Source organism: Temnothorax longispinosus, chromosome 1 (genome assembly GCF_030848805.1).
Source record: "Temnothorax longispinosus isolate EJ_2023e chromosome 1, Tlon_JGU_v1, whole genome shotgun sequence".
Taxonomy (NCBI): domain Eukaryota; kingdom Metazoa; phylum Arthropoda; class Insecta; order Hymenoptera; family Formicidae; genus Temnothorax; species Temnothorax longispinosus.
In genome coordinates, this window is record NC_092358.1 from 16,469,088 (window position 1) to 16,492,940 (window position 23,853).

General features: G+C 34.3%; 2 protein-coding genes, 1 long non-coding RNA gene and 1 pseudogene across 4 annotated transcripts in view; 3 read left to right on the forward strand and 1 right to left on the reverse strand.

Annotated features, from left to right (window-relative positions):
- The first annotated feature begins 1,923 nt into the window (after nucleotides 1–1,923).
- Nucleotides 1,924–6,322, forward strand: LOC139810921 (uncharacterized; annotated as a pseudogene).
- A 9,013-nt stretch (nucleotides 6,323–15,335) lies between these two features.
- Nucleotides 15,336–18,782, forward strand: LOC139812135 (uncharacterized). Its single transcript, XM_071776759.1, has 3 exons — nucleotides 15,336–15,588; nucleotides 15,914–16,853; nucleotides 16,993–18,782. Exons 1-3 carry the CDS (start codon nucleotides 15,469–15,471, stop codon nucleotides 18,150–18,152), a joined length of 2,220 nt encoding a protein of 739 aa, XP_071632860.1. The 5' UTR covers nucleotides 15,336–15,468; the 3' UTR covers nucleotides 18,153–18,782.
- On the reverse strand, nucleotides 18,410–20,588 carry Mrpl13 (mitochondrial ribosomal protein L13). The gene is made up of 4 exons (XM_071776794.1): nucleotides 20,429–20,588; nucleotides 19,952–20,075; nucleotides 18,801–18,955; nucleotides 18,410–18,716 (listed from the first exon to the last, which is right to left on the reverse strand). Exons 1-4 carry the CDS (start codon nucleotides 20,450–20,452, stop codon nucleotides 18,483–18,485), a joined length of 537 nt encoding a protein of 178 aa, XP_071632895.1. The 5' UTR covers nucleotides 20,453–20,588; the 3' UTR covers nucleotides 18,410–18,482.
- A 920-nt stretch (nucleotides 20,589–21,508) lies between these two features.
- The window catches only part of LOC139812163 (uncharacterized), a 43,539-nt gene continuing 41,194 nt past the window's right edge, over nucleotides 21,509–23,853 (forward strand). Inside the window, exon 1 of one of the 2 annotated variants that reach the window (XR_011731821.1) lies at nucleotides 21,509–21,524. This is a non-coding gene — a long non-coding RNA (uncharacterized lncRNA). Of the gene's footprint in view, nucleotides 21,542–23,853 lie in introns of both variants that reach the window. The other variant, XR_011731820.1, reaches the window with a different exon arrangement.

Genomic DNA, 23,853 nt, shown 5'->3' on the forward strand with positions numbered 1-23,853 from the left:
AAACATGATGCAGGTACATTTCTGAAATATTTCAAATGCATAGTTACAAATGAAATGTTAACGAAATATTTCTGTACTATTTCCGAATATTTCAATAATTCAGCAACATAACATTCCGAGTGGTTAAGAATACACATTATAAAAATAATATGTAAGATAATAATGAAGATAAACGACATTGGAATCACATTTGAAACGATAGTAAGAGTAATCAAACATGGAACAAACATAACAAAATGAGTCAAAAAATAAAGAAAAACTGAAATGTCAAAAGGGAGAGCTTTTCCGTGTTGAGATTCTGTCAGAACTGCGATAGATTTAATTTTATCTTTTAGAAATTAGTTTAATTAAAGGACGACAAAACTAATATCTTTTTATAATCAACTTCATCTATGAGTATTCTATATGTATAAAAATCATTCTATGTATAAAGTCATCAAAAAATAAATACTTTACGAGATATTTCATATTTTAAATTCGTATATCCCTTACAGAAAAATGTTAGTAGTTAAATACTTAAAAGAATCAGTGATTTAAATACTGTCAATATTTATTTGAGAAATACTGGTGGTAGTGATAAAATACTAGGTGAGTGATTTAATATATATGTAGTAATATAAAAGTATTTACCACTACCACTCGTATTTTCCAATTAAATACTGACAGTTTTAAATCACTGATTTTTTTAAGTATTTAATCAGTATTAAATTTTTGTAAAGGCGGTCACTCATCTAAGTGTATATTAGTAATCGCGCCCATGCAACGTTGCTTGACTTATTCGCTGATCAAACGGATTAGCGGTAACCTCCTGACTCCAACGCTTCCTCCTTCTTGGTTTTACTTATATTTAACATAATCTTATAGTTTTATATAACAGTAAGAGTAAAACTATTAATTCTTTTTTAACTTACTCTCATTAATTAAACACATAAATATTCAGTTCAGTACTTAAGCATTAACATTAAAATACTGGCCAGTGATTTATTTCATATGGAACACTCGGTCCAGTACTTCAGCACTGAACATTGAAACCCTCATAAGTAATTTAATACAAGTATTCAATACTCATTCTGTATTAGATGTGATTTATGAAATTAAATGTAATTTATGAAGGTAGGGACGAATATTGAATACATGTCTTAAATCTAATACAGGATCGACGAGTTTGAATACTCGTCCTGTATTAGATCGCGATTTAAAACAATTAGTGTTCAATACTCGTCCCATCCCAGGTAGCACATATTATAGTTTCATATACGTTTTTTAAACGTATATATTATAGTTTCATAATCGTAAAGAACCATTAAGAAACGTTTGAACAAAAATGTTTTTGAAACCATGATTTAAGAAACGTATTTTTTACGTTTCTACAATTAACAGAAATACCTATTTGTTAAATTTTTTATTTCAAAATTATAATTTGTTTTATCTATATATAACAACCTTTTTTGAAATATTTAAATTTATATTGCACTAATTATTGCACAAAATAAATCACTTTATCCATGCACTTATATCCCCTTATTTACTTAAATTAATGTTGTCCTACCGGTCGTAATCTATTTGTCATCGGACAAATCTGAGCTTAGAAAACTTTGAACGTGGCCATCGAAAGAACATTTATACGTGTGTTCCGTTTTAAAGAACTTCTATGAACTGGTGCACATCAGTAATGCAATTAAGTTAGAGTGAGACAAGTATATTTTGTTTCACTTCAACTTTATTGCGCACGAATGTGCAGTAGTTCACGAATTGCTTCGAAAAAGAATGTCATAGATGGTATATGCATAAAGCTTCTAGAACATTCTCACGCATGCCTCAAAAACGTCATAAACACGTACAAAAGACGTGAAAAGTAGGAATTTTAAATGTCTTTATCTAAAATGTCTTTATCATTAAAACAAAACGTTTCTATAATAGGTTTTTAAATGTTATTTTATCGGAAAAGAAACATTCCATCGAACGTTTTTCGAATGGACATTTTTACTTATGAGAAACGTTTCTAGAAATCAGTTATAAAACGTTTCGAAAAAACGCTTATAAAACATTTCTGAAACGTGTATGTGCTACCTGGGATACTTTCACAAATTATATACTCTGACCTGTTATAGTGACATACTGATGTGCAAAATACTTGGATTAGTGATTCAAGCACTAATAAATACTCAATTGTAGTACTTTAAATACACAAAATAAGTACTTAATTATTATATATAACACTTTTTTGTAAGGGATATTGAAAATATCATAACAAAATTTAAATTAAATATCTCAGGAAATTCTTAACGAAAGAGAGCTTTATTATGTTTTGAAAATGTCTTGACAAAGGCTACAAGAATAATGCAATAAAAAAATAGGAGGTCCAGTTTAAAAAATTTAAAGTGACTTTAACTTGACCTTAAGGCCGTCACCTAAGATCAAACTATAATAAGGTCAGTAAATAGATCTTTTTAAACCCTACAACTTATGTCTAAAACATTTTTTTCTAAAATGCATTGTTTATGCGAGATATTTGACTCATAATTGACTGTACTTATACCACAGTATAACCATACCCAGTAGCGACACTCAGCCGTCTGACCCGGAATAAAATTTTAGTGCGCATGTGCGAGTCGTTCCATCTCACAACATGGTTGCGCCCAGTTGCACTTCGAACATCGTAGGTAACCTCAACCTCCATAGTTTTATGACATGTTTTTTATTTGAATAAATTTTGTCTCTTTATTAGTGATAAAAAATTCCTGGCAAAAACAGCGTGTGTCGTGCTACATTAAAATGAAGAAAGGTGGATATAGTTGTGCCATGAAGAGTTGTTCAAATATTTCTGGGCGTGAATCTAGTCCCAGTTTTTTTCGTTTTCCAAAAGATCCAGATCGGTAAAAATAATTTCCATTAGCGGATTGTTAATTGAATTATATATCAAGTGTTTTCTCATTAATATTTTATACAAAACATTTTTCAGAGCAAAATTGTGGTTGAAAAAATGTGGTCGCAAAATTAATACGTCACCAGGAAATTTATATAAAAATTACAAAGTTTGTGGTGATCATTTTAAACGATTTGAAAAACAGACTTCAACCACATGCAATCCCCGAACCAATGGAAAATGATAATAATGAATCTTTTGACTTATCAAGTGAAAACAACGTAACATTTAATTTGAGTGATAATTCTGAGGAAAATACAGTAATATCAGGTAAGCAGTTTTGAACCGTGTGTGTGTGTGTGTGTTTATGGTTGGAATATCAAAAATTTGGTGAACATAATTACTATATTTCAGTTGAGTGTAATATCATTAAATCTAACTGTGATAAGCAATAATTGGAATTATTTGAAACTGGCTTTTCAGACAAGGTTGAATGTCAGTCAATATCAGGTAGTAATTTTAGTTTAATGTAGAATTAACTAATGCTAGTAACATAAAATTTTAGTGAATTAGAAAATGAAATTGATGTATGGTTATTACAATTTATATATTCGTTCTTTCTTCGTAATAAATGGAATATAATCATTAATTTTTTAAATTTTGTAATTGATGTAGTATTTTTAAATATTACAGTTAACAATCATCACGGGCAGTATGAACATGAGCAAATGGAATCAGTGTCACATTAATATGCTCAAACAGAGCTACAACAGTTGGATCAGTATGCTCAAACAGAGCCACAACAGTTGCATCAGTATAGTCAAACAGAGCCAAAATTTTCTAATCATTCCCCGCGCAAAAAAATTTTGAGAGGCAGAATTGAGGCGTTACATCGAGAGGTCCGAAAATTAAAACAACAATTAGAACGACAGAAAAATAAGATACAAACTTCAAAAATAAGACACAAAAAAATGTCCTTGAATGAATATTGTGAAGCTACAGACGAATTTCTACCACCAGAGATTGCAAATTTTGTAAAAACTCAAGTACGTCTTAGTAAATATAAGTCAGCCAAAGGACGAAAATATTCGCTTCCATTTAAAAAGTTTTGTTTAGATATATTGTTTTCTGAGGGAGGCAGAGTTTATAATTCTTTTGCACAAAAATTTATCCTTTCCAGTGTAAGAACCTTACAACGCATGATTGAACATTTGAAAATTACTCCAGGTTTGCATGATTTTGTTTTTGATATTTTGAAAAAAAAGTTACAAGCTTCTTCGTCACCTCTCGAGAAGTATTGCATTTTATGCATTGATGAAACATCAATTAAAGCAAATCTTTATTATAATATAAGTCAGGATGAAGTCATTGGGTTTGAAGACTTGGGTGATGGTAAATTAGATCTTCCAGCATGTAATGTTGCAGTTTTAGCCCGGTATTCATAATTATTTAAGACCGTCTTAAGTTCAATCTTAAGATGTTATGAACCAATCACAGAGCCGTATTAGCGTCTTAAGACATTACTTAAGACGATCTTAAAGACTATGAATACCGGCCTTAATGATCAGAGGGTTTTGCAACAATTGGAAACAACCTTTGGCTTACTTCTTTCTTCATTCTTCTTTCTCTGCTAGGATAAATTAACAGCCATTATTCCTCAGGCAATTACAAAACTGCAAAATGCGGGGTTTAAAGTAGTCGCGTTTGTTTCAGACATGGGAGGGAATTTTAAATTAACCGCTAAATAGTCATACCTAGGTGTGACAGAGAACAATCCATTTTTTTTTTGTTTAATAACGAGCGAATCTCACATCTTTTTGATTTACCTCATATAATTAAAGCTGTCAGGAATAATTTCCATGACAATATTATTGAGTATGACTCTAAAGCGATATCTTGAAAGTGCGTTGATGATTTATTTCAACAAGATCAAACTAGGCAATTTCGACTTGCACCTAAACTCACTGATAAGCATATGAAATTTTCAAATTTCGATAAAATGAGAGTATATTTGGCTACACAAATTTTGAGCTGTACAGTGAGTAGTAGCTTGAGAAAAATGGTAATTTTTGGAGCTTTTAAACCTGCGGTTGCTTCAATTGCACTTAGAACAGCAGATTTTATCCAAAATATAAACGATTACTTCGATTTATTCAATTCATCTTCGGTTCAACATCCATCACAATTTAAACAAAGCTTTTCGAGGAGCGCAATATCAATTAGAATTTCTTTCAAAAATTAAAGATTATTTATCCAAAATAATGATATTTAATAAAGCTGGTGTTAATATTTCTAATAAAGTTCAAGTTTTCAAATGCATGAAACATAATATAAATTCTCTTCTTCAAATGTGGGAACATTTGCAAAATGTGTCTTCAGAAATCCAATTTTTATTATTACGACGTTTTACTCAGGACTGTTTGGAACACTTTTTTTCGGCTATTCGAGGATTGAATGGCAATGTTATTAATCCTACCCCAGTTCAGTTTTTTTATTCGTTCAGAAAAATGTTCTCTATAAAATATTGTACTGCTGAAACTGGAAATTGTAAAAGAGACAATGCTGATATATTTGTAGCTATTACAAACTTTAGAGAAGAGAATTATATGGATGTTGAACCCCAGACAGATGACATTGCACCAATACTTTTGGATGATCATGATTATCGTCAGATGGACGTAAACGAACAAGATGAGTTCCGATATATTTGTAGATACGTAATACGTAAATGTCTTCAAAAACATTCGTGTGAGATTTGTTCTCAATATGCAAACTCGTACATCGACTTAAATGAAATTTCATATTACTGTTTCTTTAGGGCTTACAATTCTACTGAAGATAATCCTTTCGGAAATTTATCTATGCCGCACGATGATTTCGTAATATATCTTAAAACGTTAAAAAATTTATTTTTTTCTAAAATTGAGGAATTGATTGTACAAAAGCATATAATTCGTAACCTCATTACCATTTTTGAAGAAGTTGAATTTATTCATCCGTGTCAACATTTTCCGCATAATTATTTATTGAAATTATATGCTCGAGTACGACTATTTTATACATTAAAATTTATCAATTTATTAATAAGCGTTTCAAATCGCAATCCGGATACAGAAAAACTATAATTTTACGTCACGATTAGATTTAATGTCTATACGTTCTTTCCTTATAAACGCAAATTATTTAATATCTATTTTTATAAAAGCGACTGTGTTTTCGTTAATTAAATTTATTATTGAAGTTCGTTTATAATTTTATTATTATAAAACTAAATGTGTTTGGCAACTTTGTGCATGTGAAAATAATGTATGTGTTACTTTCTGAAATAAATTTTTATTATTTCTGCTACTCCTTTTAACATTTCTGCTACTTCTTTTAACATTTCTACTACTTCTTATATAAGTTTATTACACAGTAACAGCACATAGTAATAGTGAATATTACATGTTTTTAATTATTCCAATTATTGTTTCAGTTGACATTGACATCTGGAGTACATTCTTTCTACTAAAGGATGTCCATGAGGAACAATTAATTTAAAAAAATGGATATTAATATTTATATTTTACTAAAATTATCAGTAAAAATTATGAAATTTTAACGCATCTCGGAATAAACATAAGAATTTTTTTTAAATATTTTTATGCATTTTTTACTCAATGACAAAACAAATAAAAATATTAGCTTTTGCGCCCAATGATCTATATTCGCTTAAATTTTGAGCTCAATAATTATATATATTTTGTATACATTTTACAATTCTATTTACACAATAAATTACGAAAAATTTTAAAATAAAATGATACAAAATACACAGAAGTGTTATTTCCATTTCTTCTACTTCAAGAAATGTTATGGATTTTAATTAAAATTGCGCAAAAAATATTTTTTTATTACATATACTCATATAAATTTTTTTATTATATATGTACATTTCAAACGTAGCGCCGGGTACATCTAACAATATGGCGACGTGACTTGAAAACAACTACATCAAAGGTGCCGACACTCAGTGTCGCTACTGGGTATGGTTATACTGTGCTTATACTTTTGGTTCACCCTATATATAGATTTCAGTGCTCCAAACGCTACTGCTGCGCATGCGCGAGTGTGCGCGTGCTCGGAATCGCAACTCTCAACCTTACTCACCGCCGTAGAGTTAGCAGACAAATTGAATATTTTGGAATTATTCTTTTTTATATAATTTGGGAATCATTTGGGGAAGTTTGGGAAAATTGTTTAAACATTTGGGAAAGAATAGATTTTTTGTTATTAACAAAATTTATCGAGCGTCAAGTTAGCAGATAGTGACTATGTTTAATGTTTATTATAAATGGAATCGACTGGAAATCATTTGGGGATGACATCTTCATTGTAATTTTTATTTGGGAAAAGTCGGTTTTTTTGTAATTTAAATAAATCTTTGTATTACTTAATGTTCTTTTTCGCTGCACTTCTGCACTAGTACAACAAGTGAACTTATTGCACTAGTTCAGAAGTGTAGCGAAAAAGAACAGACCATTATCGGCAGTAGTGTGAAAATTACATATTTTTCGGAGGAGCAGCGAGTTGCTTACGTCGAGACCGTCGAGTAGACCTCGACATGACAACATACTCCGAAAAGAAAATTTGTAGATGTTATTTTCTTCATATATACATTATTTATATCTTATAAACAGAGTAATTCCTTTATTTCCTTTTCCATAATCGTGGTACATTAACTCGCATGAGTCGGAAATTCATTGGGTTGAAAGAAGAATTCCTTTTCCGTCACGCGGCTACATTTATCACTAATCCCAGCAAACGCAAAAGGATTAAAAGATATTGAAATTTTTTAATACTTTTGAATCCCTTTTTTGGCGGAATTAGATGAAATTAGATGGGATTCGAAATGAGATGGTCCAATCCCATGGAATCCAAAAAAGAAAAATTTCAATTCCATCCAATCCTATGGAATCCGTAAAGGTTATGGAATTGCATGGCATTAGATGGTTTAGAAAACGTCTCGCGCCTCCGTTAGGCGACCAAGCGCCGTTGTTCGTCGGTGAGCTTTTGTGTATGCCTAAGGGCATTACACGCACTACTGCCGACGGGCAATTAGCTCGAAAATGAGATTTGTAAGATCTGTCAGGCACCGTAGGCAGTCCCTTTACATAGCGGTCGAGACGAAACTTTGAACTCGAGAAGATGCCCCGGCCTAGCGACCGGAAATAAGTTGGCAATGCAAGTTCATATTTTTTAATTTACTATAGCTCAAACGATTGCTCCCTAATTGCTCCCTCAGAATCGACGATTGCTCCCCTTTTAAGATTATTATTTTTCGAGATATTTAATAAAAACGAAAAATTTTTAATTTTTATTGAAAAACATATTTATAATAACTCTATGCAACTTTATAGGGCATAGAATGATTGCTCCTTCATTGCTCCTTATTGCTCCATCATAATTTTAATGATTTATTGCATTTTTATTGAAAAAATAACAAATTAATCATTTCACAAGGCCGCCTATTGTAACTATGGCTCGGCAGCGCATGCGCATGCTACCATAACTATGCGCATGCGCGATAGTATCTGTTAGAGCTTTTACGAATACCATAGCGCATGCGCGTATGGCTTCTGCTTTCTGCTCATGGCTCCTGCAATTTTATGTGCTTCCATCTTAACTATTTCTCGCTTCGCTCTATTGGGATTTTTAATCGCTCCATTCGTATAATTAATTTTGTATGATATTTTAGCAGAGAACTGTTTATTTTCTTGGAAAAATACATTTCTCACAGTCTTCTGCAAGTATATCCAACATAAAACGATTGCTCCTTAATTGCCCACCTGTCAGCATTGTGCATGAGCCCTTATTGACGTTAGGCTTAGTTTCCACGCGTCGCGTCATCTGTCGTTAAAGCCTCTTGCACAATGCCAGGCAACAGGCAATAGGAACAGGGAATAGAAATCAGAAATCATGTATAAATGCAGAATAAACAGTGACACAATCAATAGACACAGAGTTTCAGTCACGTTGGAAATTCTGTGCCTATTGCCTGTTGCCAACCAATCATAGCATTCGAACTTTTTAGGTTGTAATTAACGATTTTTTTAGTTATTTCCTGTTCCTATTGCCTGTTGTCTGGCATTGTGCAAGGGGCTTAACCAATCTAAACATCCCATTACAAATAATGTAATAAAATAAGATGTTTTGATTGGTCGCGACGGATAACGCGATGCGTGACGCGCTCAGTGGAAACTCGGCCTAAAAGGCTGAGTTTCCACTGAGCGCGTCACGCATCGCGTTAAGCCCGGTGTCCACGATGCAAGAACTGTGTCCAAGTTTCGATTTAAAGTCCGGTGTCCACGATGCTAGAACTGTGTCCAAGTTTTGGTTTAAGCCAATCATCTTGCAGCTCTTACAGAAAAGTAGCAGTTTCATTGGCTTAAACCGAAACTTGGACACAATTCTTGCATCGTGGACACCGGGCTTAAGCCAATCAACTTGCAGCTCTTACAGAAAAGTAGCAGTTTCATTGGCTTAAACCGAAACTTGGACCCAGTTCTTGCATCGTGGACACCGGGCTTTAGGCCCGGTCTACAATGGATGTCGGAAGTCGGAGTCGTAAGAAATTGACCAATTACAATCTATTATTCTCCTTGCGGTCGAAAAATAATGAATGGTCAATTGATTGGTCAATTTCTTACGACTCCGACTTCCGACATCCATTGTAGACCGGGCCTTATCCGTCGCGACCAATCAAAACATCCCATTTTGATCCCGTCACAAGTAATGTAATAAAATGGGATGTGTTGATTGGTTAACTTGTGATGACGCGACGCGTGACGCGCTCAGTGAAAACTCGGCCTTAGTGCCCATCTACAATAACTACAATAGGTGTTTTAAGCCCTAAGGGTGCCTCCCCATGCAAGACGGAATCTCGGAATCATTCTGATTGGTTAATCCCATGAGGCTATTGGTTAGCCTCATGAGACTAACCAATCAGAATGATTCCGAGATTCCGTTTTCCGCGATTCCGTCTTGCATGGGGAGGCACCCTAAGCCTTAAGAAATTGTTCAATCACAATTGAATTTGAGGAGAATAAATTGACTGTGATTGGTCAATTTCTTAGGGCTTAGGGCTTAAAACACCTATTGTAGATGGGCACTTAAGCCTTGTGTCCACATTGTTAGAACTGCGTCCGAGTTTTGGTTTAAGCCAATCAACTTGCAGCTCTTACAGTAAAGCAGCAGTTTCATTGGCTTAAACCGAAACCGAACGCAGTTCTAGCATCGTGGACCAAGGCTTTAAGCTATATCCACACAAACTTGCATGAGCCCATAAACATAAGCATAAGAGAATTGATTAGTTCATATGTATGTGCATAATGAAATAGACCAATCAGTTTTCTTATGCTTACGTATTATGCGTTATGCAAAAGTCTGTGTTTCTCGCTTTAAGGCCATTGCACGTAACAAAGTTTTAATTTTAATCGTAAGGCCGTAAGAAAATAAGACAAATCACACTCAATTATTCTTCAAACGCGAGGAAAATAATCGACTGTGATTGGTCTATTAATTGTTTACAGCCTTACGATTATGACTAAGGGCTGGTTTATAATAGCCGTAACCGTTGATTTAAGCCGTAATCTTTAAGAAATTGACCAATCACAGTCGATTATTCTTCTCACATTCGACTGTGATTGGTCAATTTCTTAAAGATTACGGCTTAAATCAACGGTTACGGCTATTATAAACCAGCCCTAAAACTTTGTTACGTGCAAGGGCCTTTAAGAACGTTGCGGACGTTAAGTGAAACGCACTCATAAAAAATTTTGATTGGTTGATACCGTTCAGGCGTAAACATAATGCAAAACACAAAGCAATAAATTTTCAACCTATCGGAAGCCGTGTATCAATGCATTCTGTTCCTATTCCCTATTTCTATTGCTTGTATTGTGTTGCGCCCCTAAAGCCCCTTGCACAATGCCAGACAACAGGCAATAGGAACAGGAAATAACTAAAAAAATCGTTAATTACAACCTAAAAAGTTCGAATGCTATGATTGGTTGGCAACAGGCAATAGGCACAGAATTTCCAACGTGACTGAAACTCTGTGTCTATTGATTGTGTCACTGTTTATTCTGCATTTATACATGATTTCTGATTTCTATTCCCTGTTCCTATTGCCTGTTGCCTGGCATTGTGCAAGAGGCTTTAACGACAGATGACGCGACGCGTGGAAACTAAGCCTAACGTCAATAAGGGCTCATGCACAATGCTGACAGGTGGGCAATTAAGGAGCAATCGTTTTATGTTGGATATACTTGCAGAAGACTGTGAGAAATGTATTTTTCCAAGAAAATAAACAGTTATCTGCTAAAATATCATACAAAATTAATTATACGAATGGAGCGATTAAAAATCCCAATAGAGCGAAGCGAGAAATAGTTAAGATGGAAGCACATAAAATTGCAGGAGCCATGAGCAGAAAGCAAAAGCCATACGCGCATGCGCTATGGTATCCGTAAAAGCTCTAACAGATACCATCGCGCATGCGCATAGTTATGGTAGCATGCGCATGCGCTGCCGAGCCATAGTTACAATAGGCGGCCTTGTGAAATGATTAATTTGTTATTTTTTCAATAAAAATGCAATAAATCATTAAAATTATGATGGAGCAATAAGGAGCAATGAAGGAGCAATCGTTCTATGCCCTATAAAGTTGCATAGAGTTATTATAAATATGTTTTTCAATAAAAATTAAAAAATTTTTGTTTTTATTAAATATCTCGAAAAATAATAATCTTAAAAGGGGAGCAATCGTCGATTCTGAGGGAGCAATTAGGGAGCAATCGTTTGAGCTATAGTAAATTAAAAAATATGAACTTGCATTGCCAACTTATTTCCGGTGGCCTAGCGGCGTCGACGCGAACTGCCGGTAATGCAGATACCGCGCGGGCGTGTACTATTGGTGGCGCGTACCGCCACAGGTTTAAGGAGGTTGAAGCGATCCAGTTGAGTCAATTGACGGTTTAGAAAAAAGTTTTTTATTAGGTCATTAAAAAATCTGTATTAGGTATCATTTTATTCTCCATATGCTGCTATTGCATAAAACGTATAGTAAAAGTATCATATTATGCATCTTTATATTTTAATTAGCTAAAAACGAAACACTTTTTTGCCAATGCCAACTTGAAAACTTGTAGTATTGCTAATTATTTCAATATAAAAATGGCATGAATATATGTTTTGCCGTTGATAGAATGAAATAATGATTCTTACTGGTAGTTCCCTTGACAATTATATAAGCTATCGATTTTTTAATAACTTTCCGTCGATTATATTAAATACGATTGAAACTTGGCAACGTTTCACTTTTATGGGGTTGGTAGCAGTACTCGCCTCTGTGTTGAGCCACGTAACGGCAGTTGCTAAACGTAAACATGCCGGTGAATTTTCTGTCATTCTGGATAAGAGGTTAGGTGCCCGCGTTTTGGCTATACCCAAATCCTGTCGGTATGTGCACGTTTTTGGTTCTCTTCCGTGCTGTGTCTACTATTTTGTAGTAATGTCAACGATTTTAGGGTTCTCTTTTATGTTATGTTCACAATTTTTTGGTTTTCTTCCGTTAGATTCATGATTTTTTGGTTTTATTTCCAAAGAGAATCAAAAAATCGTGGACATAGCACGGAAGAGAACCACAAAAATGTGCACATACCGACAGGATTCGGGTACAGCCAAAACGCGGGCGACGCTGCGTTGCCACATCTACCTACTCGCGAACTATCAACTGCTATTTCAGTCTAATTTCGATCGCTTTAACTTGTAATATATTTGTTATTAGATGGTGAATACGTGTTTTCTTGCGTTCTAAATGTTCGCATTAATTTACTGTACGCGTAGGCACGTTTTTTGAGCGTTTATATAGACTAGATATTAAAGAAAATTGGGATCAATCATCGCCGTCAACGCTTTCTCCATCTAACCCCATGTAAAACGACGCATTTTTGGAAATTAATATCTCAGCTTCTGGATGGTCAATAAATCTGAAATAATTCTCACACATGCGGTAGATCCTATACTATCATATATATTTTTTACAAACTAAAATCTAGAGTTGACCAAACTGCTTCAACCTCCTTAACACGGACACTTTTCAATCCCTATCCTGGCATTCAATGGTATTTATTTTATTGTCAGAATAGACGGAATTCAATGGAATTCAATACGGAAATTTTTAATTCCTAGTTTGGCATTCAATGGTATTCATTTCGTTAATGGAATCAATGGTATTCAATGGAATTCATCACGAAACTTTCCAATCCCTAACCTGTCATTCAGTGGTATTCATTTCGTTAACGGAATCAATGGTATTCAATGGAATTCATCACGAAACTTTCCAATCCCTAACCTGGCATTCAGTGGTATAATATTTTTGTGTCGGAATTGGATGGGATTCAAAAAAGACAAATTCTTTCCAAAATAAGGAATTCCATGATATTGAAACTATTTCAATCCCTTTTTTGGACAGAATGGAATTCGGAAAGTCCTTAATTGAATTCCTGGCAATCCCGTTTTAATTCTTTTCAATCTTTTTTCGTTTGCTGGAATAATAAGAATCTATCTTCTTTTCTCGTTGTTTTAGTGTGTATCTTATTTGAGACAAACGTGCGAGCAAGCGAGAGTGTGAATGAATATATGAAAAGTAGAATAAAAAAGAAACAAAATGTAAGATAGAGAATGAGAATAACGAGTATTATTTAGATTGTGTTAGCAGATTCTGTTATACTTTTGTTAGCGTTCTACTGACAAGTATTTTGTGTTAATGCATAGATTTCATTAAATTTTTAAAAATTACAAAATAATTACATTGCTTTTGCATTTACATTCATGCTTATTAGTTTTTACATTATTTCAATTCTTATAAAATACTCAGACGGTTAAGTCTGTCAAAAGCAGAGTATCTGCTACAAATTTTTGTCAGCAGAAAGACTACAGATTTGATGACGGTTCTGATATATTACATGCGATGTCAGTAGAACGCTAACAGAAGTATAACGGAATCTGCTAACACAATCTAAATAAATAATAAATGCTAACACAATATAAATAATGCTCGTTATTCTCATTCTCTCTTACATTTTGTTTCTTTTATTCTACTTTTCATATATTCACACTCTCGCTTACTCGCACGTTAATTTGTCTCAAATAAAGATACACTGAAACAACGAGAAAAGAAGATAGATTCTTATTATTAGTGATAAATGTAACCGCGTGACGGAAAAGGAATTCTTCTTTCAACCCAATGGATTTCCGACTCATGCGAGTCAGTGTACCACGATTATGGAAAAGGAAATAAAGGAATTACTCTGTTTATAAGATATAAATAATGTATATATGAACTATATATGAAGAAAATAACACCTACAAATTTTCTTTTCGGAGTATGCTGTCATGTCGAGGTCTACTCGACGGTCTCGACGTAAAGCAACTCGCTGCTCCTCCGAAAAATATGTAATTTTCACACTACTGCCAATAATGGTCTGTTCTTTTTCGTTACACTTCTGAACTAGTGCAATAAGTTCACTTGTTGTACTAGTGCAGAAGTGCAGCGAAAAAGAACATTAATACAAAGATTTATTTAAATTACAAAAAAACCGACTTTTCCCAAATAAAAATTACAATAAAGATGTCATCCCCAAATGATTTCCAATCGATTCCATTTATAATAAACATTAAACATAGTCACTATCTGCTAACTTGACGCTCGATAAATTTTGTTAATAACAAAAAATCTATTCTTTCCCAAATGTTTAAACAATTTTCCCAAACTTCCCCAAATAATTCCCAAATTATATGAAAAAGAATAATTCCAAAATATTCAATTTGTCTGTTAACTCTACGGCGGTACCTTAAGCCCCTTGCACAATGCCAGGCAACAGGCAATAGGAACAGGGAATAGAAATCAGAAATCATGTATAAATGCAGAATAAACAGTGACACAGGCAATAGACACAGAGTTTCCGTCACGTTGGAGATTCTGTGCCTATTGCCTATTGCCAACCAATCATAGCATTTGAATTTTTTAGGTTGTAATTAACGATTTTTTGGTTATTTCCTGTTCCTATTGTCTGTTGCCTGGCATTGTGCAAGGGGCTTTACTCTCTGGCCAGAGAGAAACCTTAAAGGCCTTCACACATAAAATCCCGTAAGAACGTAAAACGTAAGCGTAAGAAAATCGACCAATCCCAATCGAGTATTGTGCTGTTCGTAACCCCAGTAGGGGAAAATACTCGATTGGGATTGATCGATTTTCTTACGCTTACGTTTTACGCTCTTACGACATTTTATGTGTGAAGGCCTTAAAGGTGGAAGCACATAAAATTGCAGGAGCCATGAGCAAAAAGCAGAAGCCATATGCGCATGCGCTATGGTATCCGTAGAGCTCTACAGATACCATAACGCATGCGCATATGGCTTTCTGCCTTCTGCTTATGGCTCCTGCAATTTTATGTGCTTCCACCTAGGCTTGGGCAGCAGGCTTCTTTCGAACATACGCACTAGATTCATAGCTGAGAGGCCGTGATATTTTTAAGGAATGAAATTAACGACTCGTGATGGAAACGGAAGAACTTTATAGCGTCAGTATCTCTCCGTTAGTGACGAACCCATTCGCGATACAATGGTCACCTGATAATCAAATCTCGATAATCACGGAGAAGGGCGTCCACGTACTTGTAAGTTACTCTTCCATCGCAAAAGGTTGATCTCCGGTACTGCATTTATATCGAGAGGGAGATCGAGCAATTTATTTCTGCAATTTACACGATCTTTGAGTTTTATATATACCTGCATCGTAGTATTTTTAAGAGATCTCAACATCTCGGGTACTCGCAACTCGTGCGTTCGCGTAAACGAGTCACGGTGCGTCTCGCTCCGCGTGTACTTGGCGCGAGACACTGCCGTGTCTATTGATATTTTTATGTATAAATGCAAAACACCAGCTAAGTAAAGCAACTGAGGTAACCTAACCTAACCTAACCTCGATTCTTTGTATTACAGCAGTTGGAACCGTCGCCTATGTCACCGACTCCAGCTTTCAAGTTTACCCGGTCTTTCATATATCCTCCTGACACTTTTCCAACATGTGCACTTAAGAACGAGACGGACATCTTGATGGGGCATCTGATGCGCAAAGACATTTATTCGCTTCTTATGAATGATGTGATTACGCCGAAATTTGATGGAGCAACTGACAAATTTCCAAGAATAGTAAAGACGGCGTGGTCGCCGAAAAATTTGATCTCTCCAAATCAATGCGTGTTAGCGATATTAACCTCGGCAGGTGCGGTTGATTTGCTGCATAAAGTTTCTAATAATTGGTATTCCATATGCGATGTTTCATCCCTGCACTTAAAAATGATAGGAGGTGAAATCAAAACTAGTCTTAATATATGTAATTTTCCTAAGAAATTAAATAACCAGAGTGCAAGGATAGCTAAGAGGATAAAGGAATTGCAAGCTTGCTCTATGACGTGGGGTGAACTTTCCAAGACAGGGGAAACTTCCTTTGCATATTTTCCCGTAGCCTATTGTAGTGGCGACATATTGATTTGGAGGGTCCCTAGAATATCAAATTTTACAAAAAGCTTGGAGCTTGTGTTTGTTGGTACAATATATTTAAATGATGCATTAAAAGCTAATGTATTATGTTGGATCACTATTAATGTAAACGAGCATCTGATCATTGTTGGATATTTTGATGGAAGAATATGTGGCATAAAATTAACGGATAGGGATAATATTGTAAAAACAATATCGGTAGAAAAATATGTCAATCCTGATCATGTAGCAGTTAATTATTTGTATATGATTCCTCGAGATAAATCAGATATAAAGATTCTTGCCGCTAAGGGTTCTTTCCTCTTGTTGCTATGCATAAATTCGGCGGGAGAATTGAAAAATATACGACACTTGCATGTGCAAGAATTCACTATTACAGGTAAGAATTATAGCTTACAGTTAAATTTTATAAATGTACTTTATATTATATATAAACGTTTTAATTAATCTTTAAAATATGTTAGGATATGTTATTTATTGTTTTATATATATATTTATATATATATATATTGTTTTAGGTATAATTCCTATTGTTGCTCAACAATTTCTAATCACCACGCAAGACAGTCATACTTTTGTCGTTGACACACAATCGAATGATTTAGTTAATATCAGTATTAAAAGTCATTTACCACAGACACGTGTTCAATATTTAGGGCTCGCTTATTCGCCAAATAAAATAATGTTTACAAGTATAACTAGTCCGAATACAGTATACGATCATCTGGTGATGAGGGAACCAAGTACAATGCATATCTTCACTTTAAGAGGTGCAATATGTGATCCACTGTCTATTATTAATAATAGCACAAATCTTGGAAGCATATGGGATTGTATGGAAGTCCTTAGACTAAAAGCTGCGAAGGCAAATGATCCCTGTGCGGTACTTTGTCCAATTCCGAAGAAACTTGAGCCGCTATCGCTCTACAAACTACAAATATCAATGTGGATGACGGTGATAAGGAGCGTATGCACGACGAAGAAGCCAATGCCGAATATGGATCACGTAAGAGAGTGTAAGATAACGGAAGCGCTCCCGTTAATCTTCCTACATTCCGCTTGTGCATATCTTGAAAATTTGATAAAGAAGAATACGCTGTCGGAGGATCAAATGTCTGCTGTGTTTCTATTAAGACGATATCTAGAGATATACCAAGGTATAGATGAGGATACGAAGAACGAAGATATAAATCAACGCATTCGGGAAATATTAAACACGACTACATACTATCCAAATCAGATAGAAAAGTGCAACCTATGTGGCGAAATAATAGATGGATGGCACGTCAGATCGTGCCCGCGGGGCCACAAGTTACCTAGATGTTGCACGACATTGTTGCAGATAACGTTGTTGGAATACCGTGTCTGTCAGATATGCAACCAAATCTTTCACCCGTGCTTGGAAGACATGTACGAAGAACCGCAATGCCAGTTCTGCGATATACCTATTTTACGCAACTCGTATGACTTTGATGCAGAAAATTCGGAATTGTACGGAAGGAATTTGTCGCTATCACGAATTGCCGATACCACGGAATCATCAAGAGATCCAGAATTGGAAGAACCATCCGACAAGCAAAAACGAAGTAAATGGGATACTTCTCATACGTATTCCGTAATTGTGAATGATGACGACGACGAATCAGGTAGAATTACGGAAAAATGGGAGGAATTTTAATTGTGATATTAGACATTAATACAACACGTACACAGATACGCAAGCGCGTGTATATGTGTGTGTGTGTGTGTGTGTGTGCGTGTGCGTGCGTGCGTGCGTGCGAATATCTACGTTCATACTCGTATTTGTTTTTACAAATATTTTTGTAAATAGATTCTACACAATTGCATATTATTATTGGGATTCTAATTTTTTGGAACTGGAATCAATATTTATGGATTTTACTTATGTAAAAAACGTATGACACAATCAACGACTTCAGCATTAGTATATACATGTATATTATCATTTGGATACATTGCTGTATATTTAGTACTTATATTAAACTTATTATTTAAGAATATAATTTTCGGGATACTTTAAAAGTTGTGGGAAGTTGTCTACTTCCTTCTGTGGAATATGATCTAGTCGGACAGGGACGGCTGTTAGCTGTTTGATTTGATTACTAACATTTTTCAACATATCTTCAGGTATTTTTTCATCTGGAAATATATGCAGTCTTTGCATAGTGTACCTCCGTTGTAAGTTTTTCGGCAGTGCTCTGTATACAGCTTTTTCTACAATCTGTTCCAATTATATACGGTTATATAATTAAATTAATAAAATTTTATATTATCGTGCGCTTAGAAATCGCAAGAAATCAATTACCAGAGTTGGATCCTTGTAATGTAATTCCCATGCAAGAGTCCAAGTGGCACCTCCGTGATACGTATTATGATGAAAGTACACACGTTTTCGCCATTCGTCTCCGCGTAAGGCGATCTCCTTGCTGTTTATCACTACTACATGATCGCCGCAAGAATCTATATAAAAATTATTAAGTACATGTTAATAGTCCACATCAAAGTTTTTTTTATAATTACGCTTATTACATTTTTTTATCTAAAGATTTGGATTTGCGATGCATAATTAGGTCTTTATATGTTTTTATTCTATAGTATTTTATATAGTTATATAAATATTTTCGCTCTATGAAAATAATTATAGGAAAAAATCTTTTATTCTTATTCTTCCATTGTTTTAATCTTCCATAGTTTTTCTGTACAATAGGACAATAGGTGCATAGATAAATGTTCTTTTTCTCCCTATATTAATATTTTCATATAAATTGCTTTATTCATAAGAATACAAAGAAGTTAACGCTTTGTTATATGGAATTAAACTTGTATAAGCATTCCGAAATAATGAAAACTTAGCCAAATCTGTCAAGAACAGATTTTTGAAAGTGTCTGCTACAAATTTTGTCAGTTCAGATAGAATGTCAGCAGAAATATAATGAAATCTGTTAACAGAATATAAATAGTATAATAGCAGATTGTAAAAATTGAACACAGAATCTGCATTTTTATAACCATTTAAATGTTTATGAAATAATTTTGTTCAATAGGCTATGTAAAAACACAAATGCGGATGCACAAGTGATATCAGATCTCTGTTGCAATATTTAAACAAATCTGCTACCATAGACCTGTTCTTTTCAGCTGAACTTCTGCACGGTTCATCTTTCCTCTTTTTCTTTTTATGTTAGAAAGAAAAAGAGAAAAGATTGAACTGTGCAAGAAGTTCAACTGAAAAGAACAGGCCTAAGGGCCGGTATCACAGTCTCCGATTAACGTGATCCTCCAATTAAACTCACTCTGCATCTCTTTCTAACTGTCCCTCTAGAAAGAGACGAAGAGTGAGTTTAATCGGAGGATCACATTAATTGGAGACTGTGATACCAGCCCTAAAATCTGTTGTTATACTGCAGGCAGTTTGCTTGTTGGGAGAAAGGAGTTATTACAATACATGATACTTACTCAGTGGATGATATATTGGCTTGTACATTCCCATAAGATAATGTTTTATTACTTCAGCACTCTTGTACGGATCTTGCCATTTTGCATCGTATATGTGCCAAATGCGAGCAAATGTTCCCCAATGCTAAAAATAAATTGGAAACAAACGTAGATTTTGCAAAATTTGCAGTGAATCTAAAGATAGCAAAAACGACAAGGGCTGCATTCCGGTATTCACTACTAGGCTGTTTCGATATTTACTGCAAGTACTGAAAATCTATTCTATAGTTTACGTCACATATATTATAGATTTTCAGGACGCAGTGAATTTTGAAACGCAGTTTCTTAGTGACTGAGAATCCGTGATACGCATGACGTATGTTATAAATTTTCAACATTAACCCAAGCATACTCGAACGTACAAACATTCGCTAATTATAAATAATAAGTACATAAACATGACGATGTTATTGTATGCAATATCAACGAGACACAAACCTGTCCTCGTCGCGCGAGTGACATAATAATTTTTTACAATAAACGTCTTATTCACTTTTATGAAACAATTATTGCAAGTTATATCATATCTCATGCAGCTTGAGGTTAAGGATACAATAGCCGGCTGCGTTTTGCCGAACCTCTGCTTAGCTAAGCGCAAAATAGCAATTGAATGTGATTGGTTCTTACCTTTGGATCCAACCAATTACACATAGCGTTTTCGATTTGCTACTCGACCCTAGAGTCAGATAATAGAGAAGCGACATTGAAGGGAATAGTCTGATTGGCTAAGTAAATCATGTGATCCAGCGCCATTTTGTTTCTCGCTTATGGTTAAATAATAGCGTTTTCGATTTGCGACTCAAACCGACTCGGGTCGCATCATGTATACAGGACTCTAGCATCATTGACATGGAATACATACATATGTATGTATTCCACGTCCATTGATGCGACCCGAGTCGGGTCGAGTAGTAAATCGAAAACGCCATAAGTAAGGTTAATACACGTCTGTGTCTCGCTGCACGTGAGACAGCGCAAGACATTACGTGGTTCCGTGTATTCGCGAATTAATAATTGAAAGGCCTCTAAGCCCCTGATTGGCCTAGTTTACACCGATCACTTGATACGCGTATTAAATAGTAAATAACTAGCAAATAAGTCTGATTATTGGCTGATCAGTTCAAATATACTATTTGATACGCGTATCAAGAGATCGGTGTAACTAGGCCATTGTGTAACAATAAGCCCCTTGCACAATGCCAGACAACAGGCAATAGGAACAGGAAATAACCAAAAAATCATTAATTACAACCTAAAAAGTTTGAATGCTATGATTGGTTGGCAACAGGCAATAGGCACAAAATTTCCAACGTGACGGAAACTCTGTGTCTATTGCCTGTGTCACTGTTTATTCTGCATTTATACATGATTTCTGATTTCTATTCCCTGTTCCTATTGCCTGTTGCCTGGCATTGTGCAAGGGGCTTTGTATCAGAGAGAAACCTGAGAGCGGCCACCGGGATCATTCCGTTCCAGCGGACGTATACTGACGCGCCGCCTGAGAAAGTGGACGTCAACTACGTCGTTACGCTCGGTAACGGTACACACATGGTTCGTGTCCGTGCTATGGTTCGTGTCCGAACTACTCAGATGGAGGGGATATGCTGGTCGCGCAAGCCCCTCTTCTGTTCGTGTACGCTCGGCACTCGGTAAGCTTCGAGCGGGGAGAGGACAGACATACGATCTGCTGTCTCTTTCTCTCTTGAGCTGGGACATTGCCGGCGCGGCGTTGCCGTTAGCACGCGCCGGCTATACCACATACCACAATGCCACGCATTTCGGGTTTCGCGTCTCGTGTCTCGTGTCTCGCCGAGTGCCGAGTCTCGAGTTGGCAAATTGACGATGCGCTATACGTTACATTTGCGTTTATATTTACAAATTTTATTTTTTTTATTTATAAATAAATATACATATATATGTATATATATTAGAAGTTTATAAATATATAAAAATTGCAAATATAATTAATTAATAAATATTTATAAACTTAAAAATTAAAATTCGCAAATGTAATGTATAAAAATCACGGTTCTATACATATGCTTTTCTATCTAAAAAAGTCTTACATTAAAAACCTTTACTTTAGCATAATAATATTTACGTGTAATATTTAAATGAATACCAATAATTATATTATTAACTATGAGAAATAATTGTAGTTTATAATGTTCTTTTACTCTCATTAAATTTATTTTACCTATGCATGTTTAATTGGCCAAATTACGGCTAAATTACAAGCAACAACAAAAGGATATTGGATAAAAATAAAAACATTTTATTAAATAAACAATACACGTGGGTAACATTTCGACTGTACTTATTATAATTTTAGTCTTCTTCGGAACGGATTACTATGAATATAAAAGAAGAAGATGTAAATATTAAAACATGATAATGTTTCAGTTAACATACTAAAACATTAAACATTAGTCTACTAGACTAAAACATTAAACAATTTCCTAACAATATAAACAAAATAAACAAATAATCTAATTGAATCACAAATATAAAAACGCCGGAATAATCGAATGAAACCATGGCAAGATTATTTATATTGAGAGGTGATAAAATCTCTTCCGTCAGGAAGAGAATGTAAACAATTATTAACGGGAATATTCTGATTTAAAATATCTTTAAAATAGATATTTTTCAGGAATTTTTTATAGGGAAACAAAAAAAGTGAATAACGTTAAACTTTGCATGTTCTCTTCACCTTATTTTAAAATTTTATTTTTATTTAAGTAACAAAAATGCTCTTTTTTTCTGTTATATCCTTGTCACTATAAATGACAGACGGTGTAAATAATTCTAGCTGTTCTAGGTATCTGAAACACAAAAAGCTAAAATTTTCTTTCTCTAAAATTTCTAATTCTGCAGAAGTGTGGCTATTGTCTGAACTAAAATTAAATCAATATTTCTATTTTGTGTGTGTAAAAGCGGCTTTTTTATTAAAAATATTATAACTTTTTTCAAAATTTTATTAGTATTTTATTTAAAAAAAAAACTAATAAACAATGTTTATTCTAGTTCAGACGATAGCCATCACTTATTTTGAATAAGAAAGTTTTTGGTTTTTACATTTCTGATATTTAGAACAGCTAGAATCATTTACTTCATGTCTTATTTACGTCTTTTAGTGATCAAGATATAACATAGATAAGAATATTTTTCTTACTTAAAAAATAAAAATATATTCTTAAAATAAGATTAAAAGAACATGCAAAGTTTAACGTTATTCGCTTTCTAGCTTCGTTCACCTAATTAAAAATTCCTGAAAAATACCTATTTTTAAAGACCTTCCCCGGCTCCAGTCGTGCTCAACTTGTATTCATGCCTAAAAAGGAAAATTTATTTTACTAAAGTTAGGGCCAAAGCACATATGACAGTCGTAGTCGTGGACGTAAGTAACGCACAAACTTTGGCGTATCCTGATCTGTCAGGTCGGGTACTATATACGACCGTCGTATATCGCTACGCCATGTTATGTGCTTTGACCCTTCATTGTTTATATACAAAATATTACATATAACAACTAAAAAATAAGAAGTTAACTTCACGCGTGAGAACTCATGCGGCGTTGCCAAGTAATAACTGACGCCTCTCCTCTTCTGTCATTCCTGAACCGAGCGAAAAATTCATCAAATCGCGTACTTTACACTAGTATTTCTCGAAAACGCGTACCGCAAGGTTATTGACACTTATCGCATATTATTTCTATTTTTATGGATTATATACTAGTTTTTCAAAAATATTTAGAGAAAACTTTTTTCACAATTTATTATGTCTATATTACAATAGCTCGGAATAGGAATTCCATGTTAAAAGTTGAAACTTTAAAGCTCAATATCTCGATTTTTAATATC